The 22,053-nt window shown below is 38.6% G+C and overlaps 2 protein-coding genes across 2 annotated transcripts; one reads left to right on the top strand and one right to left on the bottom strand.

Moving 5' to 3' along the window:
- Positions 1–228: 228 nt before the first annotated feature.
- Positions 229–10,737, bottom strand: LOC128737713 (bone morphogenetic protein receptor type-2). The gene is made up of 6 exons (XM_053832408.1): positions 10,677–10,737; positions 3,013–3,161; positions 2,857–2,950; positions 2,387–2,792; positions 2,180–2,325; positions 229–2,123 (listed from the first exon to the last, which is right to left on the bottom strand). The coding sequence occupies exons 1-6, from the start codon at positions 10,735–10,737 to the stop codon at positions 304–306; spliced, it is 2,676 nt and encodes an 891-aa protein (XP_053688383.1). The 3' UTR covers positions 229–303.
- An 8,062-nt stretch (positions 10,738–18,799) lies between these two features.
- LOC128737440 (CDGSH iron-sulfur domain-containing protein 3, mitochondrial) lies at positions 18,800–19,903 on the top strand. Its single transcript, XM_053832075.1, has 4 exons — positions 18,800–18,915; positions 18,973–19,114; positions 19,177–19,270; positions 19,335–19,903. The coding sequence occupies exons 1-4, from the start codon at positions 18,865–18,867 to the stop codon at positions 19,459–19,461; spliced, it is 414 nt and encodes a 137-aa protein (XP_053688050.1). The 5' UTR covers positions 18,800–18,864; the 3' UTR covers positions 19,462–19,903.
- The last annotated feature ends 2,150 nt before the right edge of the window (positions 19,904–22,053 follow it).

The following is a 22,053-nucleotide window of genomic DNA, read 5'->3' as shown; positions in this document are numbered from 1 at the left end:
ATTCCCTTCTCTTATAACGAGTACATTGTTTTATGTTTCCACTCCAATACACTCTCTACCCTATTTTTGTTTCGAACTACGCTTAAATAGAAAACGTAAGAAAAACTTGTTTTTCATTGACTGAGTCAATAGAGATTCACTTGCTTGTAATGCCATTAATAATACTCATTTACTTGTCGGTTGTCGCTTAATCTTCCAGCATACTATCACTATCTAAGTCTTCTCGAGTTTCCACTATCCGTACCGTTGAAATATCCTCTCGCTGTCTTTTCATTAAAGTTCCAGCAAAAGCACCTCCTCGTGCTATACAGAATTAGCCATTAGTTTACTGGCTTCCATCATCCGATCGTCGTACAACGAGAGAGTTTTTGAAGCTCGCACTTTTCGTACCGATGGCGGTACGTCGCCTGGTGTTTTCACCCTCTGGCTGGGATTTCGCAGACGTTCGATGCTACCCTTGGGTCCAAAGACTTCATGGAACACTTCCAACGATCTTTGGCGTTTCATGTATTTGCTATCGTTTTGATTGTTTTGGTCACTCAAACTAGTTCGACTGGTATTCAGATTCTTGACCGCGTTGGCCGATTTCGAAACGACAATTCGAAGTTTTGGGTTCTGAGAACTAGATTGCACCATGGTGAATGGCTGACTAGTGAAATCATCCGTTAAAGTTTTGAACATCGATTTGCCATTAGCCGATGATCGAATTAAATTATTCTCATAACACCCGACACTGCCCGAAGAGAGATCTAAATTACTTGGCCGCTCGGCCGACCGTTTTTCAATGTCATTATCTGCTGCATTGATCAGAGTAATGTGAGAATTTTTCGAATTTACATTCGCCATCTCAGAGATTGGATTCTCAAGGTTTGTCTTACAATTAAAAGTATTTTCGACTAGATTAGATTTATCGTCACAGTCCGGCTGGACGTAGGGAGTTGATTTCTGAAAAGTTTTCTGTAACATCGCCTTCACACTGTTTAGGCCTTTTATTTTGTGCTGAATGTCGTTATTTTCCAGTTTCGGAAGGGCACGTGGATTTCGAAATGTCACATCCGATTGCTCGCTGCTGGTGAATGATTTGAATCGGTCCTCCTCGTCCGGAATGTAAGCATCGTTTATGTTGTGTTTAGGGACATTCATAGTATTTGCGCGCGATTTGATAGCAATGTTTATTTTCTTTGGGTAGGGAACCGTTGCAGCTATTGTGGTATCACAGTTGTAGAAATTAACTTGAGGAATGATTCGCTGGTTAGGCGGTGTCATGAACGACACAGCGGTAGGGCTTATTTTGGTGTGCGTTGCTGGAGGTGTGATAATCAAATTGGTCGTACTCAGTGGAGGTGACTGTCCCTTAAGAAGTTGTGCCTTTGGATTCATCGTGGTAATTTCCTGGATACGCTCTTGAACGCAAAGTGCCGTTAAACGAGCTTCAGCGTCGTGATCCCAACAATCTTCACAGGTATCTTTTACAACCTTTGCAGCAACGCTGTTTTCATAGTTGATAGGGAATCTGGGTCGGGCTTTATTTCTCGACACTAGAACTTGCATTTGCTCGAAATTGGGATTGGTACCGATTTCCTCTTCGTAAGGTGCCTTATACTCCGGAGTCAAGCTTTCGTCTGGATAGAAGTCATCACATCTTGTCGCCAACTCCCATAGTACTAAACCAAGAGAGTATACATCGATTTGCTTTAAAGCCGACTCGCAGTCTCTAAGGTTGACAGCACCCTCCAAAACTTCTGGTGCCATGTAACGCAACGTTCCAACCTCATTGATACTTTTGGTTTCTGCCAAGGCGATCTCACCTCGACACTCGTAGCGAGGTCCAAACGTTTTGAGAGCGAAGCCCAAATCACAAATACAGCAAGACAAATCCGCTTTGACCAGCACATTTCTAGAGTTGAGATCCCGATGACAAACGCAAGGCTTGATCAAATCTCCCTTACGAATTTCCGTGTGTAAATGTGCTAATCCGTTCGCAATTGATTTCCCCATTTTGCAAAAAATGCCGAAACCCATCTTATTGTCAGTGAGCCAATCCTGCAGACACCCCAGCGGAGCCAACGACAGTACCAAGAGATACTCTATGCGATCATCCATGGTGCGTCGTTCATCGCAACCTGGAATTTAAAAATTAAGTAACCATATAATTTCAAATAAGAAAGGGTCGTAGCACCAAAATATGTCAGTAGAGCCGGCGATTCCATCAGGGGGACGGTATAAATATCCTTTTCATTCAAAAAATACTGCCGATGCTGAGCGCTAAATAGCTTCACAGCCACGTGCTGCTCATTGACGATTCCTTTCCAAACCGTACCGTATCTGAAATTTAAAAAAAAACGTAACAGCATATTCTTCCAACTGCTCTTAAACTCATACTAACTTTCCCTGCCCAATCATTGAAACCAATTTCAAATTGTCCACATTATACAAATTTGAACTGTAGCCTGGTCCAGAAGGTGCCAACGGAGCCAACTCCGATACTGCCTTCGTAGTGGTGCGACACGTCAGAAATCCGACGATCGACATCAAAATTATTCCAACCAGGGCAAAGCAGATGTAAACCGACGGAGAGCTCCAGATGGACGTGTACGGGGCGAACGGCGTGTAATCGCTTTCAGTACCCGCGCCCACACTATCGAAAATTGTTGGGATTGAAGCATAGCTAAAGTTTCCGTTACAATTGTCCCCGGAGCAGCAACAGAAAAAGTGACCGCTGCTAGTCTCCTTGTGACTGACGCATTCGTTACTCAAGCATGTTTCCTTTTTATCCGATAGTTCCCAGCATCCTGTATGAGAATTAATAAACGATTTCCTCACAAGAAATTGCATATGTATAAGAAAGCATCCTACCTTGAACAACAACTCTCGTGGCGTTCTTCGCAATATCGAAGGTCCACAACGCGTAACAAAATGTCGCATAACGGGAACATGCAACTACAGTCGACTGAAACAAGAAAACATTCTTTGATAACAAACCATGCCTAAATTTAGTACCTTGCAAAATACCGTATTTTTATCGAAATGTGTTCCTTCGGCCGGATCCGCAGGTTCATCGTAGCTATCGTAATCATCTGAACTGTCCGAATTTATCTGTTCGGTGTTGGTGGTAGAAGTAGTTCCATATTGGTAGCAATTGCGTACTTTCAGGGGCGTTCCTAGAATAATTGATATAAAAGTTAAACAGATAGTCATTAGCTTTATCGAAATTATTTGCAGTCATATTACTTTCTAAACGGAAAAATTAGTTTAATATAATAGAAAAAAAATATGCTGTTTGCTTATGGTCAGCTTGAGTAGAAAAAATAGCGAAGCATATAAAAATGGATTAATCTAGGATTTTCAAATTATTCTTATTTGCAAGATTTCTTTACAAAAAATCGTAGAATTTCATATAGTTTATAAAAAATTAAAGAAAAATAATATGCAGGTACAAGACACAATACTATTTTCTTCACACAGCCTTTGTAAAACTACTTGTAACCAACATTGGTGGGACTACTATTCACATACTGACAAGGAAAGCGAGTTTTCTTCTTCATAAAAAAGTTTTTAGACGTAACGGCGGCATTCCGCAAGACGTTTTCTACAGAGAAACCTGCGCGGACTCCGCGGAAGCAGCTGCTGAACTTTTTACTAAGTTCTTTAAAAATGTGTTCACAAATATGCCTCCTTCTCATACGTCGGCATAGCACATCATAAATGTATCTGCCATATTTGATCATTTCCGTCGGGGATGTGGAAGAAGCACTTTCGTCGGTGGATTCCTCAAAAGGTGGCCCTGGCCCTGATAGTTTGCCACCCTCCTTCATTAAACAACTTGCTACGTCCATCGCTTCGCCCGTGTCAATAGTCTTCAATCGGTCACTAAATCGTGGCATTTTCCCAACGGTATGGAAAGTTGCATCAATTACCCCAAAATACAAGGCTGGAAATATCCCCTGAAATATCCATTGAAAACTATCGCGGAATTTCAATTCTAAGTTGTCTTCTTAAAGTTCTTGAAAAAAAGGTCTACGATGTTGTGTATCATGCAGTGCACCCAATAATTTCCGAATACCTACACGGGTTTATGAAAACACGGTCTACAACCACGAATTTGATGGCATTCGTCAACTCGCTGATCAAGAGTATAGAAAGGAGAAGACAGGTTGATGCAATATACATTGACTGCAGAAAGGCATTCGACCAAGCTCCACACGCACTCGCAGTGGAAAAACTGAGATGCTTGGGCTTACCAAACTGGACGACATTGTGGATCCAATCTTATCTTACCGAACGCTCCGCTTTTGTTAGTATCAAGGGTATTAATTCGTCTTGTTTTGAGATATCATCTGGCGTGCCCCAAGGTAGCCATCTGTACTTTTCGTTAATGAGTTGGGCAGCCTTTTAGGCTCATCTAAGGTGATGTTGCGTCATATCCTCTATGTGAGGCCTTGCGAAACGAATACTCTATCGGGCAGAGTCATATACGACACGTGCAGAGCATAAAGAACTTGGGCGTTACTATTGATTCCAAAGCTGAATTCAACCAACACAGTTAAACGATCACTGCTAAAGCCTCCGCAATGCTTGGATTCGAGAAAAGAAACACCGACACATTTCAGGACATATACGCGCTGAAATCGTTATACTGTGCGATTGTCCGCAGCATTCTGGAGTGCGCTGTTGTGTGGGCGCCATATAATGTTCTGCATGTCAACAGGATAGAGGCCACCCAAAAGATTTTTTGAGACATGCTCTGCTTCATCTGCCCTGAAACGATGCAGCAAATCTACCAGCCTACGAGGAACGTTGCAAACTAATTGATCTGCATTCGTTAACTACCAGAAGAAAATTACTGGAAGGGCTTTTTGTCTTCGGATTACTGAGTGGAGATGTCAATTGCAGCTTTCTTTTAAGACAGGTAGACATTCCGAAGATAGCTCCGAAATCGTATCCTACTACGGTAGCCCTTCCTGTGCTGCCGTGTTTTCAATGAAGTTGGTGAACCCTATGATTTTCAAATAAGTAAGACTGTTTATAGACGTAGAATCCAATCATTAGATTAATAAATTGTCTGTGCAACTATGTTGAAGTTGTAATAAATAAATTAAAAATTTAATTTGTGTGTTTCCGAACAATTGAAAAGCGACAATGGTAAGGAGCCACTAGCAAGGGTACTTCAGGCCTGCAGGACCCTTGGATTCATCATGTGCATCGCCAAGAACTTTTACGATATCAGCTGCCTATAATCGCATATCAATCCAATATGGATTTTCATCGTTTTTGAGTTAAATATCAGATTCTTTTTTTCTTACTTTACTATCCATTAGGAATACAGAAAAGTTGTTTTTATTCCAAAAAGTCTGAAAAAAATATGAAGCCAAATTGTCCCATCTTAAAAATAATCGCATATCAGTCCCACCAAATGTTTTTCCTGGGTATGGCCATATATTTTTTTCAATCCTTGTAAACAATATTTGTTGTTGTTTTTACGCATTTTAATTATTAAAAATCATCAGTTAATTCATAAATACAGCGTTGTTTCAAAGAAATTCCATACGAAAGTTAATTGAGTAAGTTTCGTTGAAACGGGGCCACTAATGCCACTGTGTGGCCTTCAAATATTGGAGCTTTTGTACTTCATTGGTTGGAAATTGTTAAAATTTAAGAATTCTTAATACCTCAAAACAGTGGACCCCTGGTTCGCGGAGGGGCTCGATGGTTTAAAAAAAAGTTGAATTTTTAGCAAAACATTGAAATATCACGAGATGTTTCCTAAATTTGCAATAAAACAACTAACAAATGGCATAGTTCTGTTAAGAACATGAATAGGTTGAAACTCCTGAAGTAAAAATTAAATATTTTGTTGGCCATCTTGGATTCATAAAATTAAATAAAAAGAAGAAAATTCATCCAGTTTAATTCTACCATGTATATTTTATTCACGACAGATACGTATTTTGCCTAGGACTTGCAGCCTTCCTCAGTGTCTGTTTTCGAACTCAAAACAACTTTATCAAGCTAACGCTCAGAAATATTGCATCTTTTATTTATTAAAAACATTTGCAACTGCACTTTAATGAAATTTACTCGATTCTCTTTATTGGTTGAACCATTTGACAGTTTACCTTTTCAAACAAAAACTAGTGTTCCATGCTTTCCGAATATTTTTATCAATCTTCGTTTTTGAGAAATTCTAAAGTCTAGTTCTTGTCTATTAAACTCGTCTCCACTCTACTCGCTCTTGAGCTACTCATCGCCTATTCGTTGAGCGTTTCGACACTCGTAAAACGGCTTGGATTTAGTCAAGCCGTCTAGCACGTTGGACCCATCTATTCCTGATGCCAGGCCCACCATAGCCCAGATTTTGCATTCATTGCAAGCATTTTCATAACAATTTTTCATTTCAACACAAAAATGCTTGAAATGACGTTTTGGCTACCAAATATCATAATACATAGCCATAGGAGACTCATTTTAAAACATTTTTTTATAATAATTAAAGTGCGTTCGTTAAATTACATCGCTTAATATACATCTCCCGTGCATACAAAAAACTTCTAGGTATACAGCCCTAAGGGTTGTACGAAAGGGTGACGTAGGACTATATCAGATCATCAGATCAAAGACTAATGTAAACTGCATTTCTGGAATATGTTTGTTATAAGCTGACCCGACAAACTTCGTATTGTCACAAATTAAACTGTGTTGTACATAAATCCTGAATCTCGGATGACCTTTATCTCAATCTCGAGTTTTGCAAGTTTGTGAGGAGTTCATGGGTGTTTTAATATAAAAATTTTCTTCACAGTAAATTGGTTTAGCCTGATAAAATAAAGCGGATAGCATTTAAATATTCGCCATCATTACAAACCATTTCGCCGAATACCATTTTGCGGAACACCAATTCTCGGTTGACCATAACGCGGAATATAGAGTTTCGCAGAATACCATTTCGCGAAAAACCTTACGCGGGATGTACCATTTCGCGGAAAATCTTTTCGCAGAAAGTACCATTTCGCAGGGGTGACCCAACTGAAGGAAAGTAATAGAGGTCAGTAGATCTAGGAAAATAAATAAACCTAGATGGAGGCGATCACTACGGGAGGCTGCCCCCCGCAGTGGCCGGCGCTTCCGACGGCAGGTCGCCGGCAACACTCGCGGCCTGTTCTGAATTAGTTTTTGAGTTACGCAAAAAATTCCGTTTTATTTGTACCACAGAGGTGAGGGGTCTCAAACCATCATAAAAAATTCCTGCCTCCAAAACCCCTCACAGGCCAAATTTGGTTCAATTTGCTTGATTAGTTATCTAGTTATGAGGATATTTGTATTTCATTTGTATGGAAGCCCCCATCTTAAAAAGGAGAGGGGTCATAATTCCCCTCCTAAAGAGGGGAGGGGTCTCAATTCACCATAGAAAAATATTTGCCTACAAAAACACCCACATGCTAAATTTGGTTCCATTTACTTGATTAGTTCTGATGTTATGAGGAAATTTGTATTTCATTTGTATAGGGCCCTCCCTCCTAATGTGGGGAGGGGTCCTAATTCACCATAGAAAAAATTTTTGCCTCCAAAAACCTTCACATGCCAAATGTGGTTCCATTTGCTTGATCGAGTTATGAGGAAGTTTGTATTTCATTTGTATGGAAGCCCCCCCTCTTAAAGGGGAGAGGAGTCACAATTCTCCTTCTAAAGAGGGGAGGGGTCTCAATTCACCATAGAAAAAAATCTTGTCTCCAAAAACACCCACATGGCAAATTTTGTTCCATTTGCTTGATTAGTTCTCGAGTTATGCAGAAATTTGTTTCATATGTGTGGGAGCCCCCCCCCCTTCTTAGTGGAAGGAGGGGCCTCTAACCATAATAAGAACCTTCCCTGGTCCCAAAAACCTCAAAATGCAAATTTTTACGCCGATTGGTTTAGTAGTTTTCGATTCTATAAGGAACATCCCGACAGACAGAAATTCATTTTTATAAGTACAGAAGATTGAGTAGTAGGTAGCGGGAGCAAGTAAATAGAAAACGACCAACCAGAACACAGCACGCTAACACCTTTCGATCGCTTGTGAGGTGAAAAGCGTGATCGACTCGTTCACTTTGGTGGAGACCGTACTCGAGTTAACATGCAATTTTATCGAGCAGTGATAATTAAAATTTTTGTTCGATTCGCATTGAGTGTCTATCTGCGTAGAACAAATTTTAAGTTAAAGTAAAGCAAGTGATACGATCAAATTGAATTTTAATTTAGTTTTCCCGATTCGTTACAGTGCGCGTTCGAAAATTAAGTTCGACTTAAAATAAAATAAAAAATCAATTCAGTAGTTTAAATTTGTGCGATTCATGTAAGACTAAAATGTAGGTATTAGGCGTAAAGTGAAAAATTAACGTGAGTGTGTTGAATAGGTGTACCCACCAATTCAATGTGGGTACAAATCTAGGTTTGGAACTCAAGGGTGGATTGTGGTCGTGCTATTTGGCAGGCCGCTGGTTGTCCACCGACAGTGTTACGGGGACGCATCTACCCCGAAGGCTTTTGACCGTCGTCAGCATCGGCCGCGGTGCCGCCACCCAGCGCATTCGACCTGCCACTAATACTACTGCTCACCTAGAAAGCACCTGGGAGCTCCCGACCACCGTTGGACACCGTCAACCCGTCCACGAAAAACAAGTAAGCACTCACGTTTGCGCTAAGAATAACGAAGCAATTAAAAGTGTGAATTTTATACCAGTGACGCCGAAGAAAGGTTAGAGCTAGAATAAGCACAAATTCAAATTATTTTGGAATCGGTTCGAAGGTTTACAAAGAATAAAAAGAAGAGTGCAGTCGATAAAAGTAAGAAAAGCATTTTGATGGGTTTAGTGTTAAGATTCGCCCTGCTCGATAATAATTGGTGATAGTGCGCCTCCATCCACGTGAAAAGGTAAACGTGATTCTGATTTGGTCTGTGTTCAGTATACGATTTTCGTAGTAATTTGGTAGGCTTTGTGGTTTAGGTACGATAAACCCGCCCGGTGGTAAGAGTCTCTGGCCGGACATTGACGTGCTCTGGTGGCCTTCCCTATCTCAGGGAAGTGGCGCTTAAGTCACTAGAATTGCTGTAACTGCCACAGAGTTCCGAATACGAACGATTTGATTTTGTACGAACGAAAGGCGAAGTTTAAACTAACGAAAATTTAAACTAACAATAGTTTCGGCCATGAATTTGTTGGATTAGTAGGGTTGTACTGGTGTAAGCCTATAAGCCTTAACCGTTAATCTTAATCTTATCTTAATCACTTTATCGAATTCGTAAATTGGTACAATGCCTTACTGGCGTATATTGAATCGAACCAGTATTTCAATCCCAAATAACATCGGTCCTTGTTGATCTCAAAAGATTAAGATTTTTTTTGACGTAGGACTACGTCTTACGGCAAGTTTTGAGATAGGGTGTCATTCCAAAAAATCGAAAAATGCGAGCGTCACGAAAAATGAAAGGTTTTGAGCGCCAATAGCTCAGCGGTTTTCCGATCGATTTTCAATATTCTTACACCAATCGATTGGAAAATCTTCTAAGAATTGGTCCAAATGAAGAAAAGTATGGATTCTTGATGTTGAACTATTGAAAAATTGAAAATGATGAACCTATGTTTTACCAGAATTCTCGCTTCGTGATTGGTTGGAAGATTCTTTAGGATGATCTAAACCTATACCAATTTGATATCTGTGCTTGGGAAGTAAGCCAAAACAAGTGACAAAGCTTCCTCATTTCAACAAGATTTCTTAACGCCGCGTTTAAACCTAGACCATTTTGATGTCCTTGCTTGGGAACTACGCCAGAAAGAGTGACAAAACCCCCTCGTGCCAACAGATTTCTTACGAACGCGATTAAACCTAGTCCAATTTGATGTCTGTGTTAGGGAAGTGTGCCAGAAAAAACGACACAAGTTCGTCGCCACAACAGATCGCAAATTCTTTACTGCGAGACGATTAAACCTAGGCGAATTTGATATCTGTGTTGGCAAAACGTGCTACAGCTGTAGTGTTCGGTTATAATATGACTCTGTATGAATACGCATGCTGGCCGTTTCATTATAAGTGTAGTGAAAAGATGTGCTGTTGATAAAATAGGATTGAATTGGTAAAATCCCTTCAACGTGGGTAACCATGGGTAATAAAAACAATCTTCAATTTCTGTAAGGTAGCAGGAAAGCAATAGCTTGTGTTCTTGATTTTGTTAAATTGTTTTCACCTGTTGTTGTTTTCACCATTGTTACAACGCATGTAGCATGTATGTATGTTACATACAGCATGTATACATAAAGAAACGAATGATTACTAGCATGGATACATGCTACTATCACTACCAAGAGGCTTACGTTGTCCTGCGTCACCTATATATGCGGTCGTGTCTTGTGCACAACCCCTCTGATTTTTTTTGAAGATTATGCTTTTACGAAATTCTGTCGGAAGTTGCCAACAAGAACTATTAAATTTTTAATGGTTTTAATGATATTTTGCTTCAACGTGCGCACAAAACTTTTTTTAGTTTAAGCTTTTGTTAAGAAGTGTTTATACGCATACACGAACGAAACAATTTTAAAATACATGGTCACAGATCTTAACTTCTGAAATTTAATTGCAAATGTATTGGAAACAGATAAAACCTAATTCGAAAATTCGATTTTGAACTTTAAACGACTTACCGTTAACAACTGGAACAGATCTTAGCACTGATAACATCACTAGGAAAACTAACGCCTTCATTTTGAGCTAATACAGATTTGGTATGATCGAAATATGAAACACGTTGTTTTTCTATTTCAGCCGAAGAAATCCTTTTCCAGAGCTAACTTATTAAAAACGCAATAACGGATAACATCATTCGGGTACAATCGTTTTCATTATTACTGTTCGATACGGAAAAGTGTCACTATTGTTCAAAGCACAAATTCCTATGATTTACGATCAATTGTTTACAAAACTAATCCCAATGTATTGGGATCTTCCAAACGACAGCTGCGGTTCTACGAATAACGCTATTATCAGCTATGAATAGTTAATTGAAATCTATCTCATACACCCATTTTGTTCGGTTCGGCACAGTGAGTTATCAGTGCTAATATTTTACTGCTTTCTTCTTCACTCACTGAATCTCGCATAGCACTGCTAAATGTTATCATTATCTGTGCCCATTAACTTCACCCCAAAATAAACAAAAAAATCTGATTGTCTGAAGTTAGATTAAATCAAAACATACCACGATGTAAGGCAGCCTGAGCTGCGCGGTTTCGAATATGAAGCGTGCAGAAAGTGCGAATTTAATGCGATAATGGCGTATCAACCTTTAAGTGCCGAGCAAAACAAACGCAGTTATGACGCGGAATATGTACTTGTACGTGTGCATAAATTTGCCACTCGCACCCACAACGGCGATGCAATGTCTCGCGACGGCACAACGCAAATCACATTTGGAGCAAAATGTTTTGAAAATGCTACTCGAAGAAACATAAACGGTAATCGATGCCCTCACTGTGCACCATCATCGTTGCCGTCGTCGGCATTTTAGTTGTGACTTCCACCCCTTATTTTCCTTCGGTTCGCAACTGATAAACTATGGAGACTTCGTGAGACGCACCCCTTTACACCCTCCGCAGGATTTCTGCCAGGGCGGGTTTTTGCAATGCCTCACGCTTTCACGCACGATTTTATTAATGAATTATAACCCTGTAACAATATTTTAATTTGCCATCACATTTACTTAAAACAACGTGTAGTTTTCTAATAAAGAGAATTCCTTTTTGCACGACTTCAAATCATAGCTGCTTTCATTCCACTGAAATCTTTTAAAATCCACTAACAATCCTTGAAACAGGAGCGTTTCTTCATTCAAAAGTAAATTACACCATTAACACACCGATTGAAGCGATTTTTGTCACAAATTATCAAAAAGTAAACCACAAAATCACTGCATTCGCTTAGTAGCTCCCGCACCGAACGCCACAACGTCTGGAATAGTATTGATTTTTCTTCATGACAATTTTCTCGGAACGAGTGAACCAAGGAGTGCTCTCTCACTCACTGCACTATAGGTACCGCTGCTGATGATGTTCTGCTGGGCTGGCACATAGCGCGATAAAGCTCCTTGTTTTATGTATTCGCATCGCAGGAAGCGTAATTCAGACACAGGCCGTATGCATCGAGCATAATTTCTCGCTAAAGTGCGAGGTTCCCTACTTTCACAGAACGTTGACTTTTTATTCCCAAATATGAATTACAAATATTACAACGATTACGTTTTTATTCTTAAGAAAAGAGAAGTATGTAGTTGAAATTGGTGGGTGTTAAAATTATGGTAGCTAAAATACTCAGAGCTGTTTTGTAATTGTAAACTTTCTACTACTCGCAATAACTACTTGGTTAACTGCGGAACTTTATGTGAAATTGCAATTGTGAAATGCAAGCTTTCAAATGGTACTAATTTTTCTGCCACTGATTGGAATTTAAATAATCAGTAATGATATGAAGGATTTATTGGCATACATTATTAGTCAATTAGTTATTAGTCATTAATAGTCAATAGTCAATAGGGGCATAGTCATTATATCAATACTCAGTAAGAATTTAATCAAAACTTCAGGAACTCTAGGAACACTACAACATGTGGGTTTCATTTGCTTCGTCGCATCGGTATAGTAAACCAACCCACCAACCAATAAAACTGGCAAAACGTAGGAAATTAGTGTATGAAAACCCTTTTATTTCACCGACCTTATCATCGCAAACTGGACCGAAAGACCTTGAAACGTAATTATATACAATATTTTACATAATTAGAGTAGATATGAGGAAATATACGAACGAAAAATAATTAAAAATTTTCGGGCAACCATTTTTTTTTTGAGAAATTTTTAAAATTTTTGGGCGTAATCTATCTTAGCAAAGCAAAGCCTTAGTGCTACATTCCGTTTGGGATCTTGACTTGATCGTCTTCCAGTCAAGATTAAATTATTGGCGTGCCCAGGGTGGAGCTTTTTTTAGGCTAGACCTAAAATTTAGCGTAGAAACACAATTCCTAAGTACAGAAACTTATGTCATAGCCTGGTATTTTTACGATAAATAAACAAATAGATCCAGTCTCACATAAACTTTTAAGTAAAATTTGAATTTTTTTCAATTCCGATTTCAAGTTCAATTATAAAAACCTAATTTCAAGCCGGATTTCTTGGCCGATGACAACTAAAAATTCAAATACAATTTTAAGTCTTATTTTAGATCCAAATTGAACTTCAACAATTTAAGGTCAGATTTAACTCAAATTTCAAGTAAAGTTTCAAGTTTAATTTCAAGCATAATTTTAAGTCAAACTTCACGTACAATTCAAGATCGTCTCTAGTAAAATTTCAGGTTCTGTTTCAAATCCAATTTCATGTCTCATTACAAATCTTATTTCATGGTTAAATTCAAATCCAAATTTAAGTCTAATTTACAGGCCAGCTTTTAGCTCATTTTATTGTAAAGATTCTAATCTGAATTGGTCCAAACTTAAGTTGAATATCAAATTAAACACAAAATTTTACATCATTTCAAGTCCAATTTCAAGTAAAATTTTGTGTTTAATTTCGGGTGCAAATTCAGCTATTGTTTATTGTTTATATGTATAAAATTTATCTGACTATAAGTCTACATAAATTATTTGTGGTCAAATTCATAACAATACACACGACAGTAACTTCTGTAGAAACTTATGAGACGGCATGCCGAAGTCAAATAGGTCCTCCACTTTACAGAAAGTACGAATACAGCAGGCTAACGGTTCATTAAAACCAAACGTCGTGCGATGAAAATTCTGCTGTAGTAAACCAGTTGATCGGAGCGAACGCTGCGAGGCACGGAAGTTCAGCTGAGCCAATATATCCGGGCAGTCTATCTCACCATTCATAACTTTAGCGACAAGCATTGCTTGATCATATTTCCTGCGTCGTTCAAGAGTTTCAAGCCCGAGGAGTCGACAGCGGTCAGGGTACGGAGGCAGGTTCACTGGGTCTCGCCAAGGCAGGTTTCGTAATGCAAACCGAACAAACCTTTTCTGCACGCGTTCGATTCGCAAAATCCACACAAGCTGTTGAGGGCACCAAACCACGCTAGTATATTCAAGTAGTGGCCGTACCAACGAGCAATACAGTGCCTTCAGGCAGTGCGGGTCATTAAAATCTCGAGCGATTTTGGAGATAAAGCCGAGCTGACGTGTTGCTTTAGTGATCAGATTCGCACGATGTAGATTGAAAGAGAGTTTGGCATCCAGCAGAACACCAAGATCAGTAACTTGGTCTACACTCGTGAGTTTTTGGTCGTCGATTTGATAGCGGAAGACTACAGGGTTCACTGAACGGTGAAACGTCATAACATAACATTTAGCGATGCTAATAAGTAACCAGTTTCTGCGGCACCAGCTCACAAATATATCCAAGAGCTCTTGCAATCGGCGACAATCATCGATAGATCTTACAACAAGATACAGTTTCAAATCATCGGCATATACTAGCTTTACACCTACACCCAGCAATAATGTTACGTCATTAAAGAACAGTGTAAACAGCAAAGGCCCCATATTACTGCCTTGAGGCACACCAGAGTTGTTTGTAAATTGTGACGAATGGCAGGAATTGAGATTCACACGCAGACTTCTGCCACGCAAGTATGAATCAAGCCATAGAGTAAACTTTTGTGAAGCTCCAAGTCGTGAAATTTTCCTTAATAGTATGCCATGGTCTATACGATCGAACGCCGCTTTCAAATCTGTATAGATTGCATCGACTTGAGCCTTTTGTTCCATGTGCGAAATGCATGTTGACGTAAATTTAAGAAGGTTCGTGCCAGCAGATCGCCCAAGCATAAATCCATGTTGATCAGTGGAAATATAATTTTTCGTACGAGACAGAATAAAGGTGCTTACTATAATTTCGAATAGCTTTGAGGTGGCAGAGAGACTCGTAATGCCACGATAGTTCCTCACGTTCCGACGATCGCCACTTTTGAATACTGGAAACATGAAAGATTCCTTCCAAATTGCAGGGAATTTCCATATTATTAAGATTAATTTCAATTTCATATGCCACTACCCCATGCGTGTTTTCACCTCGCATTGGAAGTCCAAATTAAAGTGCATTTTTGAGTTCAATTCAAAGTTCAATTTTCAATTTAATTTTAGGTCAAGTTTCAAGTCGAAATTAGCTCAAATTTAAGTCTAATTTGGTATTCAATTTCATACCAATTTTAAGTCGAAATTCAAGTTCAATTTTGAGTCCAATTTCAATTCCAATTACAAATTTAAGTGCAATGGGATGCCAATGAAATTTTATATAAAAAATCCATCGGGTGCAACGTGTAATTCCAAAGTTTTTAATCTCATCGGCCTATGGACCGTTATTATGAAAAAAGAAGTCATAAAAACGGTAAATACCAGTTGGTTTGTATTACTAGCCAACACCTCGGAGCCAAATTAAAAATAAAATTGTTGGACTATAGTCTAGCTTCGGGTTGCGCCCTTTTGAGGTTGTAAAGGTTAGATTGTTCATATAAATTAAATAAAAAACTTCACGAACACTTACAAAACATATATAGTTCACGGTAAGCATTATTTTTTAAAGAATGTCCATCAGCAATCATTTTAGGAGGTTTGAGCTGTATTAAAGGGTGTCGACGGTAAAATTGCAACCCTCACAATTAATTCGCAAAATTCAAGTTTTTATCCGATTGTCATCAAACTTTCAGGGCATCAAATGAAACAATTAACCTTAGTTTTAGCGTCTTTATTTTATTAAATTTCGCCTTCGTATTCGAATGCCCGTACTTAGGCTTTAATCCCAGCTATGAGATTTTGCACAACTCCAAAATCGAAATATTTTGCATACTTGCGCAAACTCTCTTCATTTCTTCAACTGTTTTGACTACCGTCATGCGGGGATACTTGCAATACCGGGGTTACTTACAACACTTTTGCGCATGGCGCTTCTGACAACTCTGGGATTTTGGTCATGGGAAGAAAATATACCGGAAAAGTTATGGCATCGCAAGGATAACAATTACTTCAAGTATCTGGCACTTTTTTATTTAAGGTCTTTACGTATGCTCAAAGCAAATAGAATATGACACGTTATTTTTACACGCGTGCAACCATTCTGCTGGGTACAAATCTCCCAGAGTTTCGAAATTTAGTATTTCATAAATGTGCGACTGACCAGATCACGTTTCTCAACAAGTTGGTTCAATTTGATCGATTTTGGGTTTAAACTTTAAAGGGAAGGACTCACAATCTAATTGATCATTATTTTTTGGATTCATCGGTATTAATCGGATATTAAGATTAGAAAAGTTGTGTATAGAAATTAGTTTTATTTTGTACGGAAAGTGACATAAAAAGTCCATACCAGGCTGGTGGATGTTGACAGGCAAAGCGCATACTTTGTTGGACCAATATTTGTTCTGTTTTCACTACGGCCAATTCAGCAAGATTGTTAAAACGCTCGAAGCCTGCAGAACAAATATTCATTGATAATTAGAAAAAAATCCCAGCATTTAAAACAAGTAAATTTTGCCTCTAGATAATTCCAGGCTTCTGGACCGCGATCGGGCTGTTGACTGTAATTGGGACGAGGCCCAATCAAACTGAACCAAGATCAGCCTATAAAAATTTGCTACGATGATCTGTAAGAGGCAGACGTTATTTTTTAGCCTCTTTTCGATCGCATATTTGGTTTTTAACGTATTGATTTGTAACCTAGGAGCATTAGGTTACGTTTTTAGTCTACCGTAGATTGCCTTCACTGACCCAAAGTTTGATGTCGAGATCGGCTGCGAAGATTAGGATTTGGCCACTTTTGCTGAAGATCGTTTCTCGTCTCATGGCAAAGATGATTTATGTTACCATTGACTTAAAATGGTACCGACCAAACAAAAAATATACCTACGTATATAGTTTTCAGAAAACGAGTTTGAACAAAATCAGGACACTTTTTATCATGGGATTATTAAATGGGTACTCCTGTGCACGGTTATTTTTTTTATTGCGTTGATATTTAATCGATCAAACAAACAACAGCAAAATATCTTCGTCTGGTATAGATTTTGCATTACATATGTATATGCCTTATATATAAACAGACAGGAAGACATTGCATTCAAATTCACTGCTAATGTTTCTAAATACGTGTAGCATATTTCTGGATTCAGTTTTTGAATAGTCGCATAAGTCCTGCAAAAGGGTCGATTATATGACCTTTTGAACATTAAATTATGATCCATAAGGAACAGAGCCAGCGTTACAGCGCGCGAGTCCCTGTGCAGAACAAGCAGCGAGGCCCTTTTTTGTATGACAGAAGAGCATTAGGTTGAAAGACCACTGTGACAGTCTTCATGATCGTTTTTTTGGCGCAGGCTTCAATTGCTGTACACCGTTTCCGAACTGCTCATATCCATTAATTAAATTGAGCTAGATAGATGTAACCCTATATCGTGATTCAGTACTACATAGTTGACCTTTTGGGATTTGGGCTCTATACTCGGCATGGAGTAAGAAGGAAACTTCCAAAGAAGTCATGCCTAGATACAGCAAGAGCCCCGCAATTACAGAGCAAATGCGTTGAACTTTCAAGTGCAGAGTTACAAAAGCGGAAGCTATCGGTATCATTCGATATTGTTTAAATGATAACGAGCTGGACTGTGTCCAGTTAGGAGTCCCCTCATTGTGCGTTACTCGCTGTTTAACTGTTTAATCTACAATCCTGTATTTTTTCCAACGAGATGCTTTCCAGCATCATCTAGCTGGAGAGCTAAGCTCAAATTTTTATCTCAAGCTTTCCTCTGACGATAAGTACTACATCCTCGGCATAGGCAATAGTCTCGTAACCAAGAAGTACTGCTTGTAAAAGAACTCGTCGGCCACCAGTTACCAAACCAAGGGTGAGAGAGCTCCTTGTGGACTTCCTCTCATCGCCGGAATCGTGACCGATGTATCTCCCAATGAGGCTATGATTTCGCTGCTTAAATCTTGTTTTTGTCGATTCCGTTTCGAGAGTCGCAAAAATTGAAGCGAAGGACGCACCAAAAGCACCTTCAATATCAAGAAAAACCCAAAGTACCGTCTCTTAATCTTTTAGCGATTATACATTATGTAACGACACATTCCAAATCAGCACGATCTAATTTAATCGATGTTTTCTGGACACTTTGAATAAAAGAGGGAAAGAAACAAAAAAAAAAATCACACAAATATTTCAGAACAGTCAGTTGTATTGTATAAAACCAGGTATTGTCCACTAGAATTTTTAACATTTTTCTCAAGTCATCCCCAAGCGCGAGGCTCTGTTATACCGCACCGGTTCGCCGGCCTAAACGCCGGATCTGACTGATAAGGAATTGTCAGCGAAACACTTTTTTCCGTATCGAGTATCGATCGTGGAACAAACCTAAACCTCTGTTTGTCTGTCATCTTGGCGAACACAGTAGTGTATACGTGGCTGAACATGTCATTTCTGCAGAACTAAGAACAGTGATATCAGATGACCATATTTATCTAGCAGTTGTAGTTTTTTAAGTCTGCGATAATTTGAATGAATGATAATTGATTTTAGGCCTGAACGATTGGTTACATTCTCAGAAATGGTTAATTAACTATTTGAAAAAATTGTAAGCATTAGCATTATTAGCTAACATCTCTTCTATGATAGCAAACACCAAACGATCTCCCAGAACTGCTTACATTTCCAAATTGGAGCGGAACAACGTAGCACTACGGCGACTACATGTTGTACATCGTGTTGATCGAATTGCTCGGTGTGTAAATACAATTTGTTTCTCTTATTTAGTTAATTTATAATTATATTTCGAATCAAAATGCATTTAGTAGGAAAAAAGTTATTCAATCTTGCGTCTTGTAATATTCTGGTAAAGTAACTAGGTTACCTATTTAATGCACAGTAATCCATTTTTTTATATTAACAGAAGTCAATTTCAACAACCTCCATTCGTGCGAGCAGCGACCAAATTCCAAGGAATGTAATTGCCGATCTAACTTCGGCTCAACATCAGAAGGAAAATGGTGTAATTTACGATAAAAAACCTTTCAGAATAGAGCTTGAAGAAGGTAACTAAACCATTTCATTTGAACTAATTTCGAAGTTTCAAACAAGTACTATGATAACACAGGGAAACGGTACTCTTGGTGTCTATGCGGCAGATCGAAGTCGCAACCACTCTGCGATGGCACCCATAAATTAGTGCAGTACAAAATCACGCTGAGGTTTGATACAGAATTATATGCTTAAAAGTTCGTAAATCTAGATTAACGTTAACTTTTTTTGTAGACCAGTGCGTTTCCAAGTGGAAAAGACCGGCACCTATTGGTTATGTAATTGTAAGCAAACCAAGAATCGCCCCTTCTGCGACGGAACGCATAAAAGTGAAGATGTTCAGAAGACGTCAGGAAAGTGAATCTGATTCGTTTTTTTTTGTGGTAGAATATTTTGCAGCATCCAGTGAAACTATGCTGTTAGTCATAAACTGATTTAATAAATTTTTGTGGGTTATTGTTACACCTTTAAGGGGGCATAGTACTTTTTACACCATATTTTTGCCTAATTTCAAATATTTTATTCTCGATAACGCGAAAAGCGAATCGATTCGGGTTTTTTGCATTTTAAACATTGCATTTTATACTAATACTAGCTGACCCGACAAACTTCGTATTGCCACAAATTAACCTGTGTTGTACATAAATCATGAATCATCGAGATAAGAGGAAATTTGCATTTCATTTGTATGGCAGCCCACCCTCTTAAAGGGGAGATGGGCCATAACTCGCTTTCTAAAGAAGAGAGGGGTCTCAATTCACCATAGAAAAAAATCTTGCGTCCAAAACCACTTACATGTCAAATTTGGTTCCATTTGCTTGATTAGTTCTCGAGTAATGAGGAAATTTGTATTTCGTTTGCATGAGAGCCCCCCCTCTTAAAAAGGTAAGGGGTCCTCATTCATCATAGAAAAAATGGTTGCCTCCAAAAACACCCACATGCCAAATATGGTTCCATTTGCTTGATTAGTTCTCGAATTATGAGGAAATTTGTATTTCATTTGTGTAGAAGCACCCCCTCTTAAAGTTGGGAGGGGTCCTAATTTACCATAGAAAATATTTTTGCCTCCAGAAACCTCCACATGCCAAATTTGGTTCTATTTGCTTGATTAGTTCTCGAGTTATGAAGAAATTTGAATTTCATTTGTATAGGAGCCCCCCCTCCTAAAGTGGGTAGGGGTCCCAATTCATCATAGAAAAAAATGTTGTCTCCAAAAACACCCACATGCCAAATTTGGTTCCATTTGCTTGATTAGTTCTCGAGTTATGAGGAAATTTGTATTTCGTTTGTATAGGAGCCCCCCCTCTTAAAGTTGGAAGGGGTCCTTATTCACCATAGAAAATATTCTTGCCCTCGAAAACTTTCACATGCCAAATTGGGTTTCATTTGCTTGATTAGCTCTCGAGTTATGAGGAAATTTGTATTTCGTTTGTATAGGAGCCCCCCTCCTAAAGTGAGGAGGGGTCCCAGTTCATCATAGAAAATATTCATGCCCACGAAAACTTTCACATGCCAAATTTTGTTCCATTTGCTTGATTAGTTCTTCAGTTATGAGGAAATTTGTAATTCATGTGTATAGGATCCCCCCTCCTAAAACGGGAAGGGGTCCCAATTCATCATAGAAAAAATTTTTGTCTCCAAAAACACCCACATGCCAAATTTGGTTCCATTTGCTTAATTACTTCTCGAGTTATGAGGAAAATTGTGTTTCTTTCGTACAGGAGCCCCCCCCCCTCTTAAAGTGGGGAGGGATCCTAATTTACTATGGAAAATATTCTTGCTCTCGAAAACCTTCACATGCCAAATTTGGTTCCATTTGCTTGATTAGTTCTCGAGTTATGAGGAAATTTGTATGGAAGCCCCCCCTTTTAAAGAGGAGAGGAGTTATAATTCCCCTTATAAAGAGGGGAGGGGTCTCAATTTACCATAGAATAAATTCTTGTCACCGAAAACACCCACATGCCAAATTTTGTTCTATTTGCTTGATTAGTTGTCGAGTTATGCAGAAATTTGTGTTTCATTTGAATGGGAGCCCCCCCCTCTTAGTGGGGGAAGGGGTTTCTAACCATCACTAAAACCTTTCCTGGCCCCAAAAAACCTCTAGATGCATATTTTCATACCGATTGGTTCAGTAGTTTTTGATTCTATAAGGAACATACGGACAGACAGACAGACAGACATACAGAAATCCTTCTTTATAGGTATAGATTTACAATTTTGTTTGCATATGTGAACCTCTTCCCCTCTTCCCGACGGCTCCTTGAACATGATCATTCGAAAAAAACATGATTTGCGGTACCATGGATTGGCGCTGGGGGGCTTATCCGAATTGAAAAATTCCAAAACGACATGAAGGAATATTAAATTATCTTGTGTTTGACCCATCCTTTTTTTAAAATTCGAACGCATAACAAAATGGCGGACATTCAAACATAAAAGTAAGGTTTTTAGTCGAAAAAATTGACTTTAAACATTTCTAAAAACTACAAAAATAGTAATATCAAAAAAAGGATGGGTCAAACACTAGATAATTTTGTTGGCTTTAAAACAAAAAAAGAATCATGCGAATTGCTTGAGCCGTTCTTGAGATATTTATGGTACCGACTTTCAAAACCTGGTTTCGAGAAAAGACGTTGAACTTTTTATTCGCCGTGTAATCGCTCCAGACATGCGCGGTACAAATAGCTGTAACTTTGTCAATTTTTGGAATTCATTGAAATGACTTGAAACACATATGGTCAAAATGTTAATCTTTCGAAATAATCATTAAAAAAAATTCGATTTTTTTAAGTTGAAAAAGTACTATGCCCCCTTAAGCTCATTCTGTATTTTTTGATGGAAAATTTATTTCAGAACAAAATCCCTACGGAGCTTCAAATGGAGCTAGTAATTAACAGCAGGGAATGGCAATTTGAGTCACATTTAATTCAGATAAATTTAAAGCAATTTATCC

Source organism: Sabethes cyaneus, chromosome 2 (genome assembly GCF_943734655.1).
Source record: "Sabethes cyaneus chromosome 2, idSabCyanKW18_F2, whole genome shotgun sequence".
In the NCBI taxonomy this organism is placed as follows: Eukaryota; Metazoa; Arthropoda; class Insecta; order Diptera; family Culicidae; genus Sabethes; species Sabethes cyaneus.
The sequence above is the reverse complement of the archived record's forward strand: the minus strand, read 5'-3'. Positions and strand labels throughout refer to the sequence as shown.